This window comes from Neovison vison, chromosome 6 (assembly GCF_020171115.1).
Source record: "Neovison vison isolate M4711 chromosome 6, ASM_NN_V1, whole genome shotgun sequence".
In the NCBI taxonomy this organism is placed as follows: Eukaryota; Metazoa; Chordata; class Mammalia; order Carnivora; family Mustelidae; genus Neogale; species Neogale vison.
Window position 1 is genome coordinate 200,028,954 of NC_058096.1, and position 25,306 is coordinate 200,054,259.

Genomic DNA, 25,306 nt, shown 5'->3' on the forward strand with positions numbered 1-25,306 from the left:
TTCTATTTTTGTTCTGTTCCCTGGTTTTCACTCCCTTATATAGGCCCCTCCACTTGAATGTGGGCATGAGCTGGGACTTGAATCCGGCCAATAAATGTGACTAAGGTGATGGGTGCCACTCCCTCGAATAGGGTATGTCATAAGGCAGAGATGGTGGATGGCACTCCCATGATTACTTTACATTATATAAGATTCAATTTTAACAGACTGGAGGGATTTTCTTGCTGGCCTTGAAGAATCAAATAGCTGTACTGTGATTTGCCAATGGAGAGGGCCACGTGGCAAGGAGCTAAGAGCAACCTCCAGCACCTGAGGGCAGTCTCCAGCTCCAGCCAATAGCCAGTAAAAGATAGGAACCTCCTTCATTCAGTTGCAAGGAAAGGAATTCTTCCAACAACCTGAATGAACTTGGAAGCACATCCTTTCCCACTTAAGCCAATGGATAAGAAATGCATTCTGGCTAACATCTTTTTTTTTTTTTTTTAAATATTTATTTTCAAAATTTTTTTTCCAATTTATTTATTTTCAGAAAAACATTATTCATTATTTTTTTTCACCACACCCAGTGTTCCTTGCAAGCCGTGCCCTCTATAATACCCACCACCTGGTACCCCAACCTCCCACCCACCCCCCCCCCGCCGCCACTTCAAACCCCTCAGATTGTTTTTCAGAGTCCATAGTCTCTCATGGTTCACCTCCCCTTCCAATTTACCCAAATTCCCTACTCCTCTCTAACGCCCCTTGTCCTCCATGCTATTTGTTATGCTCCACAAATAAGTGAAACCATATGATAATTGACTCTCTCTGCTTGACTTATTTCACTCAGCATAATCTCTTCCAGTCCCGTCCATGTTGCTACAAAAGTTGGGTATTCATCCTTTCTGATGGAGGCATAATACTCCATAGTGTATATGGACCACATCTTCCTTATCCATTCATCCGTTGAAGGGCATCTTGGTTCTTTCCATAGTTTGGCGACCGTGGCCATTGCTGCTATAAACATTGGGGTACAGATGGCCCTTCTTTTCACGACATCTGTATCTTTGGGGTAAATACCCAGGAGTGCAATTGCAGGGTCATAGGGAAGCTCTATTTTTAATTTCTTGAGGAATCTCCACACTGTTCTGGCTAACATCTTAATTTCAGTCTGGTAAGGCTGGGATCTAAGGGAGCAACCAAGCTGTGCCTGGACTTCTGACTCACAGAAGCTGTGAGATAATAAATGAGTGTTGTTTTAGGCTGCTAAGTTTGTGTTAAGTTGCTGTTCAGCAATGCAAAACTGGTTCAGTCTTAAGTCTGAGTTATCTTTCATTTGGTTTGATAATCCGTACCTCAGACCAGATCTGAAAGAGAATATAACTTATTTTTTTTTAAAGATTTTATTTATTTATTTGAGAGAGAGAGACAGTGAGAGAGAGCATGAGCGAGGAGAAGGTCAGAGAGAGAAGCAGACTCCCCGTGGAGCTGGGAGCCCGATGTGGGACTCGATCCCGGGACTCCAGGATCATGACCTGAGCCGAAGGCAGTCGTCCAATCAACTGAGCCACCCAGGCGTCCCGAGAATATAACTTATTGATGTTAGTGTTTTGCCTCCCTCTTAGAGAAAAGAAGAAGATTGTAACTCTCAAAAAAGAACATGTAGTTTTGGCTAGAATGCTCCATTTACTTTTGTGACAAAGATCTCATAATAATGTAAAAAAAAACTATCTTATTTTCATATGGCATAATAGATAAGCCCATGAGCTTTGGCATCATAGAAATGGGAGTTCAAATTCTGAGTCTTCCACTTATTAATGTACAATGTATGATGTTAACCTCTCTAAGCTTCAGTTTCTTCATCTGTGGAATGGGGATAAAATTAATCTCCATGTAAGGATTTGGTTTTGTTTAACTGAGGCTGTATATGTACAGTGCTTCAGCGTAGTTCCTGACCCTTAATATGACATCCAAAGACAGAGTGTGTTTTATTACTTAGCAATATTTTAACATTGATTTCTGATATGAAATAATATAGACTCTGACACATTATTTCTGTACTTTAATTTGGAAAACCAACATATAAGATTTTTATCTTCTTATACCTCTGCTTTGTTTTACGTCTGGGTTGCTGCAGACCCATTCCAGATTGGATGCAATAAAAATAGGTCTTGCATACACCCAGTGCCCCTGTGCTCATAGGTTGCTTTGGCTGTATATTGTCTGGGCAAATCGCCCCCAACCTCTGGCCAGACTGTGGAATGTTGGTTTCCTCCAACATTAGCCCCCTGGGGGTCAATTTTCACAGTTTCCATATGTTTTTATATTACCCCAAACTGTAAATACAACTGACACCCTACCAAATTGGCCCTAATGTGCCTATGTCTAACAGTGGAGTCGTAGGCTTTTAGAGGAATACAATACTCCCTGGAATTGTGGCAATTATAGGAATGTTTTGTTTTTAAAGTGTTTAGATTTTTTTTTTTTGAGGAGAAGCAAATGATGTGCAAGAAGATATGAGTGGGAACAGGGCAAGAGTTTTAACCTTATGTCTTAGCCCTGTCTTGGGTTTGCCCCCATGATTCCAGAAGTTCTGTCCTAAGATCTGTTACCTGTTATCTGTTATTGTTCTTGCCCTTTTGTTTTCCTCTTACTTTCCCTTTTTGTTGAGCGTCTACTTATTTTTATCTTCACTCATTTTATCATCTCCAAATCCTTTGTCTCTGATTAAATCTGTCTGTTCAGGAAGAAGAGCCAAATTCATTATGATGCAGTGAAGTTCCAGGATATGAAATACGCTAAATATTTCTCTGTGTAGATTCACCCATAAAACCAAATAATCTGTTCAGAAAGTGGTCACATTGAGGTTAACAGGTTCAGAGAACGGAAATTAATAGGGAAATTGCATGGCGTCCTTGTTGGTTTTGTGTTCTGCTTCGTAGCTGGGTCTTCATTTCAGTAACTGTGGCTGCCGCCATGAAGTTTGAAGCTGTTAAGCTCCCACCTTCCATTCCAAGGCTCCCCTGGTGGAAAGCCAATATTCTTGGGTAATTACCTCATGTATATCTAGTTCTCTAATAGCCAACCAAGTTCCTGCTCTGGGCATCCTCTAAAGTTTGGAGTGTTTTGCCTTATAGTGGCTGGGCTACAGACCAGAGATTGTATCCTGAGAATTTGCATTGCTGTTCCCTCGACCTTTCTGGGACAGCCTTGGAGAAGAGAATGTGAGAGTTGTGTGAAGGAGCTCTGAAACATTCTCCACAATTGGGTGGCACAGCTCAGAGGTTAAGAGCGTGGTGGTGGCCTCTGGAGCCAGACTGATTGAGAATCCTGCCTCTGTACTCACTCATGCTATAACTTTGGGCAGTTTCCTCATCTGGAGGAGGAATAATCAAAAGGCCTGCTTAATAAGGTTGTTGTGAGGATTAATGAGCTTGTAAGTACAAGATGCTTAGAGCACATCATGTGATGAGAGCATTTTCTGCCTATGGTTATCATTACTACATAGCAGTATTAGAACACGTCTAGACCAGCGTTCAGCAAACTCTGGACCATGAGCCATATCCAGCTCTGCCACCTGTTTATGTAAATAAAGTTTTATTGGAACACAGCCATGCCCATTTTTGTAGCATGCTTAGGCTGCTTTTATGGTACAATGACAAAATTGAGGCAAAGTTGAATATTTTCCACTTGTTCCCTCTCTCTTTCCACATGGTTCACAAAGCCTAAGATATTTACCAGCTATGTCTTTAGAGAAAAGGTTTAGCGATCCCTGTTTTTAGACTTCAGAAAGTGTAAATGAGAAAAGCCATCAGTCTGCATTGAACTATGTAGACTTTTAAAAACCACCTGTTGAATATGAATTAAGTTACAAAAGAGATAACTGGGTCATTTCTTTCATGTGTAGCCCTGTAGATCTTCAGTTTAATTTAAAAAAATGACCGTTGTAGGAATATAGGAGTATCTGGATTATTATTGTATTGGCATCAGGTAATAATGCCCAGTTGTACTCACCAGCAGTCCAGTTTTATTTCTTTTCACTTTGACTGGGTACCATTTCATTGACAAAAAGCTGATATTCATTATACAAGATTAAATTCTTCTTTATAGAAAGTGTCTTTCTTAAATATAAGAGGGCAATATTAATTCATATAAATCTCTAGATACACATTCCTAAATAATTTTATGGGTTCACATAAAACACAAGGGAACCTGTTTCATCCTTTGACCAAGTAGCTGCAGGTTTTAGAGTTAAATTCAATCCAACTGAAATCTGTTGGTGAGAGTGGAGTAGGAATTGTGCTAGGTTCTTAGAGAAGAGAACAAGACAGTTGTGATCACTCTTCAGATGATTCTTAAAGCAGAACAAGGAAGACATTAAAGGATCAGAAATGTGTTGCATTCTGAGCAAGGCATACAGTGTAATTTGGGAATTTATGACATGAGGATCCAACCTTCTATATTGACCAAGGCTTCTAGGAGGATATCCTAAGAGGGATATATATGAATTATCTGTGATGAAAGGGCTGAGATAAGAATTAGGTGGAGAGGTTTCTAGAAGAGGAAAATAATGTGCAGGGGTCCTCAGGACGGTAGGACTTTGTATATTAAGGGTGTAAATGAAAGGCCAGTGTGGCTGGGGGTAGCAGGATGAGATAAGACTTTGAGAGGCAAGAGGTAGACCTGATAGGAGTCATGGGAAGAAGCATGCATGGCCTTTTCCACATGGTATAGATATCCAGTGAGAAGTTTTAAGCAGGAGAGAAATATGATCCCGTTTGTGTACCAGACACTCTGTCCCCTGTCCTGTGGAGAATGAATTAAATGGACCAGTTGGAGCTGGCATCCTCACCCAACTTTGAGGTGATGGTAGCTTGGGCCAAGGAGTATGTGGTTGGAAGTTGTTCCTTCACTCTTGTCAATACCTCCAGATTGGACCCTGTGATGGCAGTAATACCTGTCTGGTGATAGACTAGCTAATAATTAAAAATGCAGATATATGAATCATTACAAGTTGTGGAGCATGCAGTCGAGGAGGTGCATGGAGTGTGGTCATAGCAGTTTTGGTTAGAGGGGATTTTGTTGGATTTGATGCCCAGAAAAGTCCCTCTACAGTGGCGACATTTAAGCTGAGACCTGAACGATCAGTCAGACATGTAGGAGGAGTGGTGGCTGTGAGAGGAAAGACAGGTGGGGGGCAGACAGAGAAGACTGCACATGTCTGTGCCCTCTAGTGGAAAGCAGCTAGCATTATTTGGAACTGAAAAAAGACTGGACTCTGGATTCCGGGGCTAAAGGTGAAATTAGTTTGGGAGGGCGCTGCTGAGATCCATAGATGTGTGATTTGGTTCTCTGGGAAATGGAAACCAAAGGAGGATTCGAGGGCATGACCTCACTTGTTCTGAAACACTCACTCTTGCTGCTGGGTGCAGAATGACTTAAAAGGGACACAAGAGCAGAAGCAGGAGACTGGTGAGGAGAGAGGAGCGTCATGGCTTAGGGCAGAAAATGATGGTGACTTGAAGTACTGTGGTATCAGGAGTGATGGAGAGAAGGGGTCTGCCCACTCTGTTTCCCTGTCTGCATTTCTGCACAGTCAGCTCTCAGCAGGGCCTCAAAATACCATGGGATGATGGAGTCATGGTATACTGAAGTAGAGAATGTTTGTGAGGCAGGTCAGGATGGCAGGGGATCCTGCGTTGGGTTTTCCTGATGGTGAATCTGCTGCCAACTCTGACTATAAGGACTGAGAGGCCTGAATATACGGTCCAGTCTACAGTGAGAGGAATGTAGAGCATCACAGTACATTTATTGTTTGACATTGAGGAAAAATAGTCATTCTTGGGCTACCATTCATAGACAGACCTATATGACCAGTCTGTGCTCTCTGGGTCACCAGACCTGCATGAAAGGCCAACAGATAAAAAGTTTATTCGATGATTAGTAAATGAGAGCCAGACTTGTTAGTTATGTGACCCTTGTGACTGTGTATGGTCTGCTAGCCAGAAAGAGTGTTTTGTTATTAGGTGCCTCTGGATTGAACATCAAGTCCTGAAGAGGGTGAAAAAAAGAGGCCGGCCTTTTCCCATTTCCCTTTGAGTTTCCTGTGGGTGTGTGCCAGTCCTACCAAAAGCATCTGAGGAGGACAGGGGACATCAGAAAGCACCTGACTTTCTCCTTGGGGTCTTCTATATGAGACCCCCACCATCTACTCTCTTCAACATAGGCTCTCAGCTGTTGGGTTCCACTTATAGTTAGGGTGATGCTCTATTGTTGTCTGGGGGAGGAGATTCTTCAGGGCCAGAATAATGGAGAACAGTTGAAGGAAGCCAACTCTTTAGAACTTCTCCAGAGTGAACTATCTACAAGTAAAACAAACCCTTTTCTTGTGATTGTGACCACCTTCTGCTGTGTGACCTGCTTCGTAAGGTTTCCCAGCTTGGGCGGGAAAGTCAACAGTGAAGGGTACATATGTAACAGGAGGGTGCATATGGCCTCTAGAAGAGGGTTTGGGTTGGGGGAATTTAGTCCTAAGTCATGTTGGAGCTAAGTCCTAAGACCTTGGCCCTACTTGTTGCTCTTTGCCAGGAGGAGAGATGCATTCAAGTAGGCACGGCTGGCCAGATCCTTTTTCTTGCAGGAAGGAGTATTGTGGTCGTGACACTTAGCACATCTTTATGTGCTCTAAAAGTATCCTTAGAATAGTTAATATGTCTTTCTAAAATTTATAGGTATGCTGGAATACTGAATGGTATTTACAAGCTTTAAAAAAGTGGAATCGTTTCAGTGGTTAGAAGTAAAAGCCTTTATTATCAGAAATTCTGCATGTAATACTCATTGTCAGCTCCCATTGTGTGTGTGTGGCCCATCTACTTGTGCAGTCACTTTAGGATCCCAGCTCACTTACCCATTCTTGTCGTGACCTTCCTGCAACACTTCCCATTAGTATCCTAATGCCTTCCAGGAATGCAACTCATCTTATTACTAAGGAAAGCATACTGGAAGCAAAATGTATGACACAAAGGGTTTGATAATGCATTCCAAAGTTCATTGTTTGAGGCATTTTGAATACCTGCCATTCTGGTGTGGGAAGCAAGACAGTAAATATGTATTCATAACATTACACAACACATGATCGTATTTATATTGCAAGCTAAGAGTGAAACAGAGGGAACATGCTGGAATCTGTTCTAAGCATTTTACCTGTACTAACCTATCAACTCTTCACAGTAACACTATGAGTTATATACAATTATTTCCATCTTATATATGAAGAAGCTAAGTTGCAGAGAGGTTAAGAAACTCACCCATGGTCACACGGCTAGAGGGTGATGGACTTCTGATGAGAGCCCAGGAAGCCTGGCTCCAGAGTTTATGCCACTAGCTCCTGCCCTTCAGTGGTTCCTGGAAGATTCTTAAAACCCAGAATTGTTTTCCAGGAGGGTTATACCATTTTATACTCAGCTATACTTACATCTGGTTATTTAACCAAGAAATATGAAACATATGTCCACAAAAAAATTAATACAAGAATGTTCATTGTAACTTTATTCTTTTTATAGTTTTATTTTATTTGAATTCAATAAATTAACATCTAGTGTTTTATTAGTTTCAGAGGTAGATTTCAGGGACTCATCAGTTGCATGTAACACCCAGTGCTCATTGCATCACGTGCCATCCTTAACACCCATCACCCAGTTACCCTGCTCCCCCCTCCATCTCTCCTCCATCAACCCTCAGTTTGTTTCTCATAGTTAAGGGCCTCTTATGGCTTATCTCCCTCTCTGATTTTGTCTTATATTGCAGCCTTATTCTTAGCAGTAAAAAAAACTAAGCAGTCCAAATATTCATTCAGCAAGGGAATGGCTAATCAAGCTGTAGTATATTCATATAATGGAATACCACTTGATTTCAGCAAAAGAAGTTTAGGGACAATATGAATGAGTCTCAAAAACTTTATGCTGAGTCAAAGAAGTCAAACACAAAAGGGCATTTACTGTATAATTCCATGTATACAAATTTCAAGAACAGACAAATGCATGCGGATAAAAGTTGGGATAGCACTTTCTTCCAGTCTGGGGACAGGGACATGCGGCTGGACGATGGCAATGCTCTATATTTTGATTGGTCAAAAATAATTGAGTTTTAGGGGCGCCTGGGTGGCTCAGTGGGTTAAACCCTCTGTCTTCGGCTCAGGTCATGATCTCAGGGTCCTGGGATCGAGCCTCACATCGGGCTCTCTGCTCAGCGGGGAGCCTGCTTCCTCCTCTCTCTGCCTGCCTCTCTGCCTACTTGTGATCTCTGTCTGTCAAATAAATAAATAAAATCTTTTAAAAAAATAATTGAGTTTTATACTTAATATCTGTGCATTTTCTTATTTATGCCTCACTTGCACACACATACACACACGAATGCATACAGTAACACATGAAAAAACCCCTTCTTCCCTGATCTATTCCCTTCCTCAGTGGTAACCACTGTTTACAGACTGGTGTGGAGTTTCCATCAGTTTTCATTTCAGTGGATGTGTGTATATATACATCCAAATAGGTTTTTATATTTTAACATAAATAAGATCAGACTATATGGATTATTCTGCTACCTGCTTTCATTTTTGATTAGTGATATATCTTGAAGTGTTTTCCATGTCCATACTTAAGTTTTGTCTTAATTTTTTAGGTTAGCTTGGAGTTCCAGAGTATGAATACACTTGATTTCTTCAACCATTCTCCTGCTTGACAATTTGGCAATTTTCAATTTTCACTTTGACAGTGCTATAATGAAAATTTTATACATAAATATTTGTGCATATGTGCAAGCATTTTTGTAGACTACTTTCCTAGAAGTGGGTTTGCTTGGGCAAGAGGTATGGACATTTTGGTGGATACTGCCAAATTGGTTTATAATTTTGCAACCAATCTTTGTCAATTATACTCTTTCTAACCACATATGACAGAGCTAGATTCTGGCCTTCTCTTTATTTTTTTTTTTAAGATTTTATGTATTTATTTGACAGAGAGAAATCACAAGTAGATGGAGAGGCAGGCAGAGAGAGAGAGGGAAGCAGGCTCCCTGCTGAGCAGAGAGCTCGATGCGGGACTCGATTCCAGGACCCTGAGATCATGACCCGAGCCGAAGGCAGCGGCTTAACCCACTGAGCTACCCAGGCGCCCCTGGCCTTCTCTTTAACAATAGACATTATGAATCTTTTAATGTTTTTGAGAGTACATAGGTTAAAAAAATAGTATCTTTTTCTGCTGAGATTTAAAAAAAGAGAAGTTTTTATTTTCTTCTTTATGTAAAATATACACATGCACGTATGTACTTCCCGCTCCACACTCCTTCCCACCTCTGTAATTCTGGAGGCCTCAAAGCCTGATACTTTTTCACCAGCAAGTTAGGGAATACTTCCTAATTTTAATTTTAATTTGATGGACTGTTCTAGTGAATAGCAGGATTCTGTCCTCTCTGACATTCTTTCTTAATATAGTAGCCATAGTTGTTAATCTTAATATCTATTGGAATTTTTTAAAATTTAATCCAAGCTCCTTAGTGATGGCTGAATTTTGAAAAGTGACATGACTTGCTTTATGAAACTCGTCAGTCTAAGCTGAGTGATGAAAACTGATCCTACCACTGGACTCTCTAACTCACCTCCATTTGCCCCTCCTCCATAATGGCTTTTTTAATAATTTGCATATTGAGTATATTTGTAATGGTGTTTCCCTGAAGAAAAAGTGCCATCCCAAGGAGACTTTATTTCAGAACATGGAGCAGGTCAGTTTCTGGCAGAGCTTTGGAATCTGAGTTGCCTAGTGGGTGGGAATTTGGAAAGAGGCTATCAGTGATAATTCTCTTCTGAGGCAGTATTGCCAGAGGGCTTTGCATTCTGCACCCCCAGGGGTTCTGCCTTGCTGAGTTTAGTACAATTGAGAGCTGTACTGAGTGTAGCCCAGTTTATTTATGCATGTGGGTTTACTTCTGTAGGTGGGGGGAAATGCAGGGAGTGATAGGTCGCTGACAGATTTTATTCTTGGAGATGCTGGAATTATTACTAGCAAAAATCACAAGAGTCATTCCTTCAAGAAGTGTCTAGTGAGCTTCTGGGGGGGGTACTTTTTCTTCGCCAGGGAATCTCATATTTTAAAATTTGATGACTTCTGTACCTGCCTCTCTCTCTCTTCCTACCTCATAAATTGCTGTTTCAGCCTATGCTTCAGGTAGCCCTGGGGCTTCTCTGAGGGGTACTTGAGAGAGTGACTGTCTAGAAGTGAGGCTCTGCTTCCCTGTCTCCCCCACCCATTGTCTTTTTCCTACCTCTGCCAATGCTACACTTCTCCTTTTTTTGATTTTCAAGTAAGTTTTTACTAGAAGAAAGAGTTCTGCTGCTAGAAATATATTTGTAAGCCATAGCACTCCTGCAAAGGAGTGTGTATATATAGGTATCTGTTGATATTCTTGTGTACAAAGACAAGATGATTATTTTCATCACCTTGCTCTGCATCCACCTAATTGGCAAAATCCTGAACAGTGCCATTCAAAACTCAGCTTTTTTTTCCCAATCACTAGTGTCCTACTTCAGGCCGCATTTGAAGGAATGATTGGAGAAAATGGTGAATAGGCCTCCATCATAATGTCCAAACTTCAGTTATCCATTATTCTTAGTCGCTCATTTATAATTCAGAGAAGCTTTAAAGGATGCATGGATTTGGAAGTTTATTTTTTAATTTTTGGATTGAAAAATACTGCAGTATCCCTGAAAGTAAGATCTATGTATTTTCAGACTGCTTTGGGAGAGTTCTTTATGCAAATGATATTTGCAATAATAATCTATTTTTTTTTTCAGTGGTACTTGGGAACAAAACGTTTTAGCAGTTGGTTTTATTTAAGTGTGTGCTTCAAAGTTATAAAAAGTATTTCTTTATAAAAAGTGTCCTATACTTATACAATCTCATTAATAGCACTGACCTCTCCATCACATCCTATTACTGGACATGGACCTTATTTCCTGAGCTGGGAAATATGCTTGCCTCGGGTTAGTATGAGTTTTGGAAATACTATATCCTTGTTTAGTTAGGAAGCAAGAGGTTGTTCTCAACATATTTGTAGGAACCAAAAGATAATTTTCTAAAAGAAACTTGAGTTGATAGTTTCAGATGTGGATGTATACTGTATTGGGTAAAAAAGAGGAAATGTCGGATAAAAATTATCCGGCAAGTAGATGGCTGTTCTCTCTCACCACAATCCTCATAATAAATGTCACCAGAAATTGTTAAATCACTGCTTCAGCCAGTACTGTAAGTTTTCATAAGGACCAAAATGTTCAGAATATTTTCATCAGCAGGATTTCTTTTAGAAGATCATTCAGCTTAATAAGTTCTTTCGACGTTCATTTTCTTGGAGTGAGAGGGAGTAGGGGACTATATAATTTTATGAGGACAACAAATAAACATTTCTTCTTAAGCATGGCTTTCATTTGATTAGTAATTGTTTTAATTTGACATGTTTGCTGTGTATCGTGTAGTTCTCATCTCATGCACATTTCCTTGAGAACAGTGATTTTCTCTTGCTTTGGGAGTCAGAGCTCAGTGACAGAGGCTGACTTAGGAATGCCTGGGGATTGGGGGTGGGGGAGAGTTCGAAGGATCCCAGAAGATTCTGTTTTGCGGCCCTCCTCTTTTGGAATCAGTGCTCCCAAGCCCTCTGTACTGCCCTCCTGCCTCCTCACGTGTGAGATTAGATTTATACCAGCTGCCATGGACATGGTTGCCTAAATCTGTGGAATGTTTTGCTAAACGCTGCTGGTGAAATAGTCCACATTAAACCTAGAACTCCTCCTCCCACTCTTTTAACCCATCCTTTGTCCTTAGTCTTTTACTCACTTGATCACTTTATGATTTTGCACTTTGACATCCTATAGATTCATTAAGAACTTTTATTCCAAGCACCAGGGCTTTACATAACACGATGATTAGCCAAAGTGTTATTCTGTTTGAGCTAAGTGATGACAATGTATTTGATTGGAGCCTTGTAATTGTTATTTTAAAATCAAAGTAATGGATTATGATCTCAGAATGGGAACATGATCCAAAAGAATAATAATAATTAGATGAGCAACCACTTAGAAGAAAATAAATGCCCCGTCACAGACCAGGGGCCCTGTGTTCCCTGAGTACTCCCTACCTTTGCAATCCCAGGTTCCCAGGGAGAGTGGGTTCTCATCCCCCTTGCCCTGGGCTAGCCTCACTGCAGCCTTCCAGTTCCTAGAAATAGTTGGTTTCTTCTTGCCTGGGGAATTTCACTTGCTGCTCCTTCCACTTGGGGAGCACCTCCACTGGTGATTTCTTGGCTGGTCACTTGGAGTGTTTCCCACTGTCTTGCCTCCTTAGGGAGGTTTCCTGGCCACAGTACCTAAAGTCATCTTCCTGTCCCATGCCTGTCCACACATACAATGCACATCATCATCTGTGACAGCATGTGATTTATTTCCTTTCCTTTAGGAAACCTAAGTTATGTCTCCTTGATACTGGTCTGTCACTCCCACTGGACTTCAAGCTCCATGAGTTGGGTGAAGACTATACATGTCTCATTCACCATGGCATCCCCGGTGCCATCTTGGCACTTGGCGTTAAGTGGGAGCTCAATACATACTTGTGGTTGAATTAATGGAATATTCTGAAGTTCCAATTTTTTCTGAATCCATATCAATATATTCTATCTGTAGTAATTCTGTTGTGATAACTTATGATCTTCCAGTGGTTGAATTTAACCACACGCTGCTGACTTTTCTCAGGCATATGAAGGATCAGAATAAGAAGGTGGCCAACCTCAAGCACAACCAACAGTTGGAAAAGAAGAAAAATGCCCAATTACTGGAAGAAGTCCGCAGGCGAGAAGATAGCATGGCTGACAACTCACAACACTTGCAGGTGAGCTCAGGCTTCTCCTCTTAAAACCTAAATAATTGAAGATTGACTGTCTCTGACATATACACATTGCTGTGGAAAAATACGAACAGAAATGGGGGACTTGCCTTAGCTTTGAGTCCAGTAGTAGCAGTGTGCTCCCAGAGAACCCAGTAGGTCTGTGGGGCATCATTTTCGGAATGGTGCCCAATAAGAGCTGATTATGATGGAAACTATAATACTGCACAGTCTGTTGGTTTCTATACCTCACTTTAAAAGGTAAGGGCTGCATTTATATAGTTGGCAAGAAGCTCAAAACATAGAAATGTCCTCCTTTTAGAGTTATATTTCAGTGGTTTTGGCGTTAGTAGAAGGGAAATGTATGTATATTATCACAGAAGGTATTTGAAAAAGGATGCATTAAGTTGATCTCAGTTTACAAAACTGGTTTTGTTTTGTTCAAAACTGAGGCTCTCAGACAGATCATTATTCTGTCTTCCCTGTGTAATATAGTTATCTCTGAATGGACAGCCCTATCTCAGAAACCAACTGGCTGACTGAAAACACCAATTTTTCCTCATTAACCATCCCTATTTTTGGCAAAGGAGCTCTCCTCATGTGCTCAATAAAACATTCAAGCTAAAACAGGGCATTTGCTTTGAAGTTCCTTTATTTATTCCAGTGTGCCTTTAAACAGAACAGTTCAAGTTCAACTTGGCCGGAGTTCATGTTAAATTTTGCTTATTAATTAGTGTCTTTCTCCAGTTATATATTAGGTTTCCTCCTTGGAGATAGAAGGAGTTAGATAGTTTCAGTATGTATTCAGTTCATCTTTTTAATTGACCAAAAGGGAAATAAATAATTATTCTAGTAGGAAATACAAGGAAATGTCTTGCACAGATCATGGCACATGGAGGTTACTTAGTCAATATTAGTTTCTTTTTTCTCTGTGTCCTAGAGGTGCCTTAATGGTTTCAATCAAGGCCATTTGCACGGATGGTTGATTTGGTTAGAACAATAGTAGCATCAGGTCCTTTGTTCAGGCTTGGGAACACCTGAGCATGGACTGGTAGCTTATTCAAATCCACAGCTTTCTCAATATTCTTGTCCCAGGATTTGGGTCTTAGATTTCCCACCAGTCATACAACATATTAGATTGGAGCCTGGAGACTGAGATCACAAGAACTAAAACCTATAGAACATTTTATTGCTTTGCCAGGCAAATATTCTTATTTGTTCCTCACCACAGTGTTGTTGATTTTATATTTGGTAAACTGGGTCAGCCTTCAAGAAACTAATGTAGAGGAATAATCTCTGTAGTAGTTATCATTTACTGAACTCTTCAGTATACTAGGTGCTATGTAACTCACAGCACCTATTTAATTTTTTTAAAAAGATTTCATTTATTTGAGAGAGAGAGCAGAGCAAGTGAGAAAGAGCACAAGCAGGAGAGGGAGAAGCAGCCTTCTGCTGAGAGGGAGCCCGAGGCGGGACTTGATCTCAGGACCCTGGTGTCATGACCTGAGCAGAAAGGCAGATGCTTAACTGACTGAACCACCCAGGTGCTCCAGCACCTATTTAATTCTTAAGAGTTGGGTTAGTTGGGACCCTTAGTTCTAACTGATAGGAGCACAAGTCAATCTGAAGTAAGCAAAAAAGGAATCAATTAACTGAAAAGGCCAGGTGGACTGCAGGCTACACTCAGATATTCACACACTGGCGTCAGGAATCTGTCTCCATCCTACTATAGGTGTGCTCGGCTCTTTGTTGCTTTGATTCTTAAGAGAGCTGTCCACAGTGATGCCAGTCATGGCCACCAGCAGCCAGCCTCCAATGTGAGTATAGTCATGCTCAGAGAGGAGAAACGTTCTTTCTTAGTGATTCTAGCAAAAGTTCAAACTGAAAGAAGGGGTATATTGGCCAGGCCAGGATGTGATCACCTGGAGCCTAAGGGATACAGGTTAGCCACACCCAAATCCTATGGGCTGAAAGTAGGAACTGGTGACCTCACACAAGAAAGAAAGGAGTGTGTTACTAGAAGGTGTGCTGCACAGTAAAACCATAGAGAACCACTACAGCCATCTTATGGGATAGATAACCTGTTATCCCATTTGATATATGAGAAGAAGGAGGCTCTGAGAGGTTCTATAACTTGCCCCAAATTACTTAACTAGTAAGTGGCAGAGCCAGGACTCAAAAACTTAGATCTGACCATCTTTAGATGGTGATGAGAGTTCGGAAACAGAGTTCTAAGAGGGTGACAAGAAAACTGTGGAGTGGCTGAGAGTCTTCATGGAGCAGGTGGGATTAGAGCTGACATGGGAGGGACACAGCCAGAGGGAAGGCACTCCAGGCAAGAGAACTGTCAACAAAGGTATGGGGTCTGCATAGAGCAAGCTACAGGAGGGCACAGAACATAACGGACTGATTGACTGTGGTGTCAGTTTTCAGTGAGGTTAGGGTTACCATCTTTCTTTAACTGACTCTGGGGCTTGAATGCCCAGGATTCTTTCCAAGCTTCAGAATTTACTCACTAAATATCCTTAGGCAAGTGACTTATTCTTCCTCATTTCAGTTTCCTCATCTGTAATATGGGAATAATAATAATTGCATCTACTTCAGAGTTGCTCTGAGGATTAAAGAGTCAATGCATATAAAGAATTTAGAATTATACTTGGCACAAGCTATGCTCACAAGTATTAATGATTAATTGTTATTATGATAACAAAGAAAAGGTAAAAGGAACATTTTGTGAAATTTTTGTCTATGATATGCGTGGGCATTTATACAGTTCTACTCTTGATATGTTCTGAGCATCAGACTTGCTGTCTTTTCTATATATAGTCATTTCTTTTCTAAGGACACATCTAGTTATGGAAATTAATGTCTTGCTTTGACTCATGAACTTTTGCATAGCAATATTTTTATAAGGGGCCTCTTGATAACTACCTCATAGACCTATTCATAAAAGATAGCATGGTCTGGAATTGCTTAGTTGCATTCCTGACCACCCCAAATAAAGGATAGCATTTGAAATGCAATAAAAACTAATCACGATTAATTTTGATGAAAATGTCTTTGGTTAAGGTTAATAGAGAGTGAAACTCCCACTTTCTTGGATTGTTAAGCAGATGTACTCAGATGCAGTAATTACTGCCTTCTGAAGACAGAACTATACTTTCTCAGGGCATTTGCTTTTTTAATATCACTGTTGTTTTAAGTATTTCCTGTTTATGAGTTAGCTTCTTCAGCCTTTTAATAAATGTCTGTCAATTGGGATCCAGTTTGGTTGTTCGGAAAGTTGGTTGATTAGTTAGTAGTTGTGGGATTGGTTAGTAGTTGTAGTTAGTAGTTGTTAGTAGTAGGATTGGCACCTAATAAATTTGGTTCATTCTATTCTAGTTTTTTGTAAGGGTTGGACATGCTGACTTAATGATTTTGATCAACCAAATAACTATCATATCAAAAAAAATCTCAGGTACAGTATTTTCTGCAACAATAATAGCTGTTGGATGAGGTTCCAAAGGAGAAATTGAAGAGATTCAACTAGTTTTGAAAATTGGAGACAAAGTTGCATGAATGTATTCAAACCAGGACATAACAGCAACAGGCAAAAACTGGGCTATTTCTGTCCAATCTGGATATACAGTCATGCTAAGAAACATTTCACAAACCCAACCTTCTTTAGTTCTTAGGTTTATAGTTTTATGGAAGGAATTGTAAATTCAGATGCCTCCAGGGTCTAGGCTATTAGAGTAAATAGGAAGCAGGTTTTCATGTAAGAAAAAATTATGATGTTTCATTCTTTCAGCGTGTCTTAATTTAAATTTTTGGTAGAGATGTATCAGTTAGCAATTGCCATAATAATGCTGTGTAGCAAATCATCCCAAAGCTCAGTGACTTTAAAGCATCAATAGTAATTGTCACAGATTTTTCAGATTGACCAAGTGGCTCAGCTTCTCTAGGGTGGGCTTAAGTGGGCATTTCTGTTTCTCACTGCAGGTCTTTGGGTGGCTGGGGCAGCCCCATTCTACAAATGTTTATCCCGAGACTCAGGCTGAAGGGGGTCAGTGCCACTGGGGAAACTCTTCTGATGACAGTAGCAGGGCACAAGAGAGTAAGCAGAAACTCTCAAGGTCTCAGACAGCCTAGACCTAAACTGATGCTGTGATTTTCACACCATGGCCCCACCACTCACCAAAGCAAGGCACATGGGCGAGCAAATTAGTGGGGATTAGGGAAGTATACTCTACCCATGAAGAGACCATTTTAAAGGGAGGAAGTACAAGGAAGTATAAGGACTGGAGACCAGTCATTGAAACTATCAAAAGGGACAACATTTGGAGAAACATTTCTCTACATAAGAAAAAACAGTAACATAAACATAATGAAAAGTTACAGCTACAGGGGTGTTAGTATATGGATCTGATAGAGGGTGGTAGGGACTGTGAGGAACCCAAGGACCCAAGGCTCATCAAAGGGATTGAGACCACTAAGCTTCGACTGAATGCTTCCAGAAAGGTGAGCCTAGGGTTGAGGGGCCATCTGATTGCCATAAAATATACATTTTTTTAATGTGAAATCTATAGATTTGGTGCATTTCTTAAAAACACTCTGGATCTAGTGAAGCACATGGACAGATGAATTGACCATTGGCTTGTAGCCTCTACTGTGCATCGCTGTACTCTGGTCCCACTGGCTTCACATCATGTAAGTAAAGAGACTAGCACCCTGGCTAGCTCAGCTTGATCCATTCAAGAGAGCAGTTTAATGTAATTGTCCTGAGTCCTTTTTTTATCTGAAAATACCTCGAATACCTTGAATTATTATTCCTCAGAGGAAATGCTCACAAGCTATAAGAATAAAGAATTTCTTGAATTAACTTCTTGCATCATACTTTGGAGAATTTGGCAAGGAGAGCAGGAAGGGAAAGATCAAGAACCATGGAGCTAAACTGTCCAGTTTTCAAATATTGGCCCTTAGTATTATTAGCTCAGGATTTCAGTAAGGTAGGAAACCTCTCTGACTCTCACTATTTTTTCATCTATAAGAAGGAATTACAATCTCTATTGCCTTGAGAGTGTTAAATAAGATGAGCTTTATGAAAGGGCCTAGTGCCGTACCTGATCTATGTGGGGTTCAGTTACTAGAGCTTTTCTCCAGAGAGACTGATAATGAGCATTTAACCATAGAAGACAGTGACCATGGGGATTATCATCCAACAATTCCTTTGCAACTATTTTATACTGATGAGTAATACAGATACAGAGCACACACCAGTAAATGAAAGTTTCCAATAAAGCATTAAACAACATATTGGGCAATAAGGAGGAAAAATTAAAACGTTTTTCAAGTTTATGTTGAATTGTGTGTGAAAGGTAAATGTAAAAGATCATGTTTTTTTGTATAATTCTATAGAACTATTCCCCATGACACAGATTATGGAGGATGATATTTATGTCTGGCCTTGGGGCTTTGGGCTTCTGTGTGTCCCATTAGAGACTGCATGGGGATTTTTCAACAAGGTGTCTTTCCGGAGATTCACACTAAATCGTCATTACCAGAATGGGATGCTTTCCCACCCCCCAACCCCCAACCTCCAGCTATTTCTTGCTGCGTAAATATGCCAATTTGAAATCCCTTTGGACATCATTGTAGATTTTGGCTGCATTTTTCCCTGTGCAGTTATCGAGTTAATGAACTAACATTCTAAGAAATGCACAAGCCAATATTTTATGCTCTTTTTCTGTTGTATGTCTGCAGAATTCTCTTCAATTTATTGCCTGAAAACTAAAGTCTGTTCTTGTGTGCTTCCGTTTCCAAATTATAGGTTCCCAGGGAACTGTAAAGTTTCTTCTCTGCCAGTGGTTAAACCCGAGTGTGATCAGTTTAAAAAGCAAATGAATGTTCCCATTTATTTTTGTCCTTTTAGTAGAGTTCTAAAAAAATAAGAAAAGCTAGAAAGACAATTTTATTTTTCAATTTGTACAAGTCTATATGTTCATATCTTTTTTCCAAAGGGACTTCCTTTACTTTGTTTCTCCAATTGAAGTTGGAGGCAGCTAACTGAGTAAGTGTAACAAACAATAGAAACCTCAATATATATATATATATATATATATTGCTTTCAGCAAAACATATAGTTCGTTATGAAGTTCCTAAGCCTTGATAAGTTGTTTCTTTGCAGAGGGACACGAGTGACCTAAGCAGCAGTTTTTAAGCCTCATATCTCTATGTTCATCTCTCCAAGTCATTGAGTTAAGTTCATTTCTCTTTCAGTTCCCTAAGCTTAAAATTGTTACTCAAACTGTGATCTATGTTCATGTGTTATGGTACACTTCTAAGTACTGCCATTAGAAGAAACCTGACCAGCTGAGTTAAGAGATTCATCATTGTCAAAACACGTTTATTTAGTACCTGGTTTTTCATGGCTGTTCGGTAGGCACAGTGTGGAGTGATTTAGGGAGGCTCCATTTCAGCCATCTTTTTTTTTTTTTTCATTTCAGCCATCTTATTTAACATATGGAAAGATGGGAAAAGTCATCTGAACACAGGTTTAAAAGAAAAATCCACATTTGTTCAAATTTGCTTTAGAATTTATTATGATCTTTTTAACACTGTGAGATGTTTTGTTTGCCTTGCCATTTTCTGTTGATGGGTAGAGATTAGGATGTTCCATTAAACTGTGGATAAATTCTGTTGTGTTGTTGAAATGTGGATGGAGCTACATCCAACATTTCCAGATTCTGTTCATGGTTTCAGACAACAAGACAACAAGAGCATTGTTTCAGACAACAAGAAATACTCAAGTATTTGCAGGTCTGCAGAGGACACAGAACATTGGAGGGTAGGACTGAAGTTTAGTACAGAAGTGCTTTCTTTCCTTGGGGATTTATGTTGACATTTGTTTTTCTTTCACACTCTCATCCCTCATGAGCCAAAGACGACTTTTTGTTATAGCAGTTCCCTATAGGCAGTTTCAGAAATTCTTATTTGACAATCAGTTCTGGTAGCCTTGAGTTGAGTCGTTACTCTTTGTAGTAACTCACAGACTGTCAGGGGGTGACAAGGCGTCCTGCGCAATGTATTTGAGAACTAACCATTTGTTAGAAACATTCCGAGAAGCTAAGTGAAATCGTGTAAATAAAACTGTTGTATGTGGGGTTTTTCTTCTTTCCTTCCAATAAAGTATTACTTGTTTTTCCAAATGTGCCGTAACTCGAATGTTTCTTCTGAGAAACGTCTTCTGCTTTTTCTTGAGGATTTGTGACCTAATCCTCCACTTCATACAGCCCCTCTATACAAACACAATATATTTCTATGGAAAGGAGAGGTTTACCCTTAATCAAGTGTTGCCTAATCTACCTACTAAATTACCCCCTGGAGACAGAGTGAGGTTCATTATTCTTTTCTGAAGGGTTTTCAGGTTTCACTCCATTAGTGGCTCTTAGTCCTCAGCAAAGTGAATGTTTGTCGAAGGCTGAAGATCCTACAGAATGAAATGTGACATATTTGTCAAATGAAATCATTGTTATTATGGAAGCAGAATCCTGAATGCTCTGAAATGACAAAGCTTGAGGGGATGGAGGATGGAGAAAGAAATCTTGCTGGAGTAATATGGTAATCTCTTGTTCCTTTCAAAGGAGGTTCCTAAAGAGGATCAGACTAGTTTTTAGATATAATTCCATTTTCTCTTTTTGGTCCCTGAAATATAAATTGATGAGGGAAAGGCAGCGTGCATCCCCCTGTGTTCTCTAGTGAGATTTAGAAGTGTTTATAGGCGTGCCTCGGCTCTAGGGAAAGAGCAGGGACTTGCTTTGTAGATCCTGCCTTTCCTCTGTTTACTTACTTTCTTTCTTTCTTTTATTTTTTTTTTTTTTAAGATTTTACCTATATATTTGAGAGAGAGCACAAGCAGGGGGAGCATCAGGCAGAGGGAGAGGGAGAAGCAGGCTCCTCACTGAATAGAGAATGCCAAGTGGGACTCCCTCCCAGGACCCTGGGATCATGACCTGAGCTGAAGGCAGATGCTTAACCAACTGAGCCACCAGGCACCCCCTCTGTTTACCTTTAACTCTGACCTCTGGGCTTACTTTGAGGTGAGGCTTGGGCCATAAACTGGAGACATAATTTTAATATGTTTTCTAAAATTTACTACAGATGATCAGGTTAGACAATAACAACAACCACACATTTTAGCTAGAGCATTGGGTGCTTCTCAAAGTGCTTCCATGGGATGATCTTCAGACTGGATCCTCCCATTGACCTTGAGGATTGGGTGAGGCAAGTTTGTGTGTTTTTGTTTTATAGATGGGGAAACTGAGCCTCAGACAGTGATCCATTGACTCATCTGCAATCTTAGGTCTCATTAAAGGCAAAGCTTTGAGGAGGCAAAGCTTTCCTGTGAAGGACAGACTAAAGCTCAGCTTTTGGAAACTGAAAAAATTGCTTCCCCAGGCAAAAGTTTCTGGACCAGAAGTTGTGCTTTAAAAGCCACTGAGAAATGAGACCTTTAGGTTGTGTGCTTGGGAGCATCTGTACGTCTTTCCATCCACACTTACTGAGGAACCTACACTTTGAAGGCAAGGGGATTGAAAAAAAAAAATAATTCTGATAGCATACCTTACTTTTTTTTCAAAGGTAGAATTCACATGATAACTCACACACATGGACTCTGGAAATCCCTAAAGGGCAGTCATGTTCAACATACATCTAAAGAGCCAGTACAGTTAAACCAGCTCTTCCTGGCCAGGGTAATTATGGCACGTTTACCCTGAGATATGGCTACCAGAGGTTAGCCAGGGGGGCACCTGCAAATCACAGTGCATGTCACCCCAACATCAATAACCTCTTTCTAATGGTTGTTGGTATTTCAGTATGTCTCTATGCAAGGTAGAGACCTGGGCATGGTTAATTTTTTAAAAATGTTAACTTTGACTTATGGCTTGTCCAAAGCATTGCTAAGCTATATATTCAAACACTCCAGATTACGGAAATGACAATCAATGACATGGGCAATGATTTAGTTGGAAATCTTGCAAAAGGAAAATAAAACTATAAAAATCTGTTCCTAGTCATTTAATAGTCTCTCCTGTAATACACATTTGGGAAGTTAGTAATTTGAATTTATGATACTTTTAATTTCATCTCTGGTATTAAACTTTCTCTCTACATCTTATTTATGCTGCCTGGAAAAACCCTGCAAGGTTAAGCAATCGTAAGTTTTTCTTACTAGAAAGGACCTTAGATTTTATTTAATACAAGCCCCTTGCTTTGCTGATGAGGAAAGGAGGGCCCAGAAAAGACACGTGAACTGCCCGAGTTTCCAGAGGGAGTTATTGGCAGAGGGGAGACCAAATCCCAGGCCTTTTGCCTCCCTGTCTAGTGTGCTTTGTATAGCCCACTGTTTCCATAAGATATGTCTATCTTCAGTAGGAGTTGAACCATTAACCCATAAGCCCCAAGATTGGGCCTATGCTCTTTCAGCAATGGATATTAGATTGGCCATTTAAGATGACATGAAATGATTCCTCACAATAAACTAAGCTTTATGCAAAGCTAATGAACAGGGTATTCTATCATCTTCTATGACTCTTTCATGTCTTTACAATTAGAATAACTAAAAAAGTAGCAAATCGGTGGTGAAGAAAATTGTGAGAACAGACCACGTAGCCTCGGACTTTTTAAATGCTAAATAAAGATCAGTTTAAGTTCTTTATCTCTTTGCCCCTTTCCTCATCCAATAAAACAATGTCACCTGTAAAGGAACTCAGAAAGTCTCCTTTCATGGAAAAGAAGTATAGGTTGCTTAAATATGTCAACAATTAGAATACTAGCTGCTGTTTTTTATTGAGCAAAGAACTCTTCCAAGGGTAATGTCTTTGGTTGAGTTCCTAAGAAACTGAGAGTGAGATGAACATGTAGGAGACCTACTGTGGTGGGGGGTACTCTCAGGAAGGGAGAGAAGCTGGAGGCACTGGAGAAGTTAAACTGCAACATAGTTGCAAGGGAGACTCAGCAGTTCCCATCCGTACCCTATGGAGTTGGGGTGGCCATTTGGAGGGAGCTGACCCCAATTGAGATAAGAAGGCTGAGCCTTTGTTACCTCTCATCAACAAGTGAGTGGATATGGTCAACCCCAGGGGAGGGCAAAACCTTGGAAAGTGCATCCATGACAGCAGCTGGGGAAGGAATGCCTTAGTCCTGAAAACGAATCTGGGCAGCATACCATGTCATCTCCAGTGAGTATCTGATAAGCATGTGGTGCACTCTTTGATTATCATGGCAGGCACATGCCACCGATCTCAGGACTCTTACCTACCCAGCTTCATACTTCTCTTCAATCCAAAAAGCCGTTGGCGTGCCTGGGTGTCTCAGTTGGTTAAATGTCTGCCTTCAGCTCAGATCACGATCTCAGAATCTTAGGATGGAGCCCCAATTCAGGCTCTCTGATCAGTGTGGAGCCTGTTTCTCCCTCTCGTTCTACTTGTACATTCACTTTCTCTTTCTCTCTCTCTGATAATAATCTTCTCTCTGAAGATAAATAAATAAAACCTTAAGAAAAATACAAACAGCTGTTAAAAACCAATCTTAGTTGGCCAAGTAGCTCTATATACATATGACTTGTTCAGTCTTCCCAAGAAATGAATGAGGTAGCTATCATCTTTGGAACCATTGTACAGTTGAGAAGATTGAGACTTGGTGATTTGAACAAGAGAAAGAACTGGCATTCTTTCCCAGGTCTCAGTCTTGAGTGGGAAACCCCTCTCTCCTGTGCAAACTGTCTCTTTGTATGCTCACTAGCCCCAGTAACTATGGCAACAGTGAAAATGGTGGTCAAGCCATTCCAAAAATGGAAAAAATTGGGTTGTATAAACTTGGGCATAGAAGCGTCACATGAATTTTATGGGATAGTGGATAAGTTTCTTTTAACTAATGAAATAGATTAAAATGTTTCTTCAAGGCATGCAGAAATCTGTCCTGAGTTCTGAAGTAGTCCCACTGATATTTTTTGAGCACTTCTCTATACCAGGTACTGTGCTATGGCTGGGATTTAATCTTAAAGACAAGATTCTTTACCCTTGAATATTTCAAGATCTTTTCTTCTGAGCAAAGATGTCCTTCCCTGGCATATCTGACTTGTAGTAGCTCTGCAAGTCCAGATCATGTGTTCCTTGGTGGCTGCTTGCTCTGGAATAGAAGACCATTGGGAAGAGGTAACCATGAGGATATGTCTACACCTAGAGCCTTGGCTCTGGCAAGCCAGAATAGAAGCTTCCAGAGGGCTACCTGAATCAAAGTTCTTCCATGGAATACAAGGTTCTGAGTGAGTGGGGATGAGAGTACCCAGGGAATTGGGGATCTGGGGTGTAGGCTAGGCTCAATCACTAATTTAGCCATGTGACCTTTGGCACATAGTTTTTTGTTTTTGTTGTTGTTTTTCCTCTTTGAGCCTGTTTTCTCATTTATAAAACAAGGGATTTGTACAAGGGTTAAGGCCCCTTTCAACTCTGAAATCCTGGCATCCTGAGACTAACTGGAGGGTGCCTGCCTGTGATGATTAAAGGTACCATCCAAGAGGGCAACTCATGGCCAATTGCTACCCTAATGGAGCATTCATTTCAGTGTCAAGGACATCCTCCAGTTGGGAATCCATTGGTCTTCTTCAGTACCAGCCTTGTAATATATTATTTGGCTCTAAGTATCATTTATTCTAAACTCTTTCTGTTCTCTATCTGAAGTGCCATGCCTGCCATTTTGAGAAGACTTTTGTACTGTGCACTAAAACATTATGTTTTCTTTCTTCAGAGTAGTCGGTTATAATAACACATCCACCAGTTGCTACTTTTTAAGTAAAAGATAAAGATTAGAACAGTGACAGCCTGGATATAAGATACACAATGCAGGAACTCCTCAGAATTGAGCCACCTGGGTTACAGACTTCTTTCTCAAGGGCAGAAACTTTGTGGTTTTTAACTGTAATTGTTGGTGAAATAGACTATTATTTTAATAAGCCACTGTGTCATAGAGGCTATTTCCCCCCCTCAACTATGTGGGTCATAATGAACTGTGGGAAAATGGAGAGAGACTAATTTGACAAAAACTGGGTTGATACTATCTAGGTTCGCATTTCCCAAAGCATGTTTATCAAAGTGAAGTTCTATGAGATACCATTAGAAGAAAGGGTTCCATTTGTCAAATGCTTCTGGAAAATAATATGTACTCTATTCTTCACTTGGAGAGCCACCATGCATATTAGCATGGTAAAACTCTGAGAAGTTCTGTAGTCATGTTTAATATTCTTTAATCCAAAATTTCTCCAAATCATTTAACAAAAAGATTTTTTTCCTGGAACATCTATTAACATTGCAAAGAGTTAGTATTTTGCAAAACTTGGGTAAATGCTGATCTAGACAATTCACAGT

General features: G+C 40.2%; 1 protein-coding gene across 10 annotated transcripts in view; it reads left to right on the forward strand.

Annotated features, from left to right (window-relative positions):
• The window catches only part of ERC2 (ELKS/RAB6-interacting/CAST family member 2), a 916,980-nt gene that overhangs the window by 487,560 nt on the left and 404,114 nt on the right, over positions 1-25,306 (forward strand). For all 10 annotated transcript variants that reach the window (XR_006385123.1, XR_006385122.1, XM_044253352.1 and 7 more), the window contains one exon: positions 12,770-12,905. Coding sequence is in view for 8 of the 10 variants with exons in the window: in XM_044253352.1 (XP_044109287.1) it covers positions 12,770-12,905 (136 nt within the window). In the remaining 2 variants the exon portion in view is untranslated. The remainder of the gene's footprint in view (positions 1-12,769; positions 12,906-25,306) is intronic.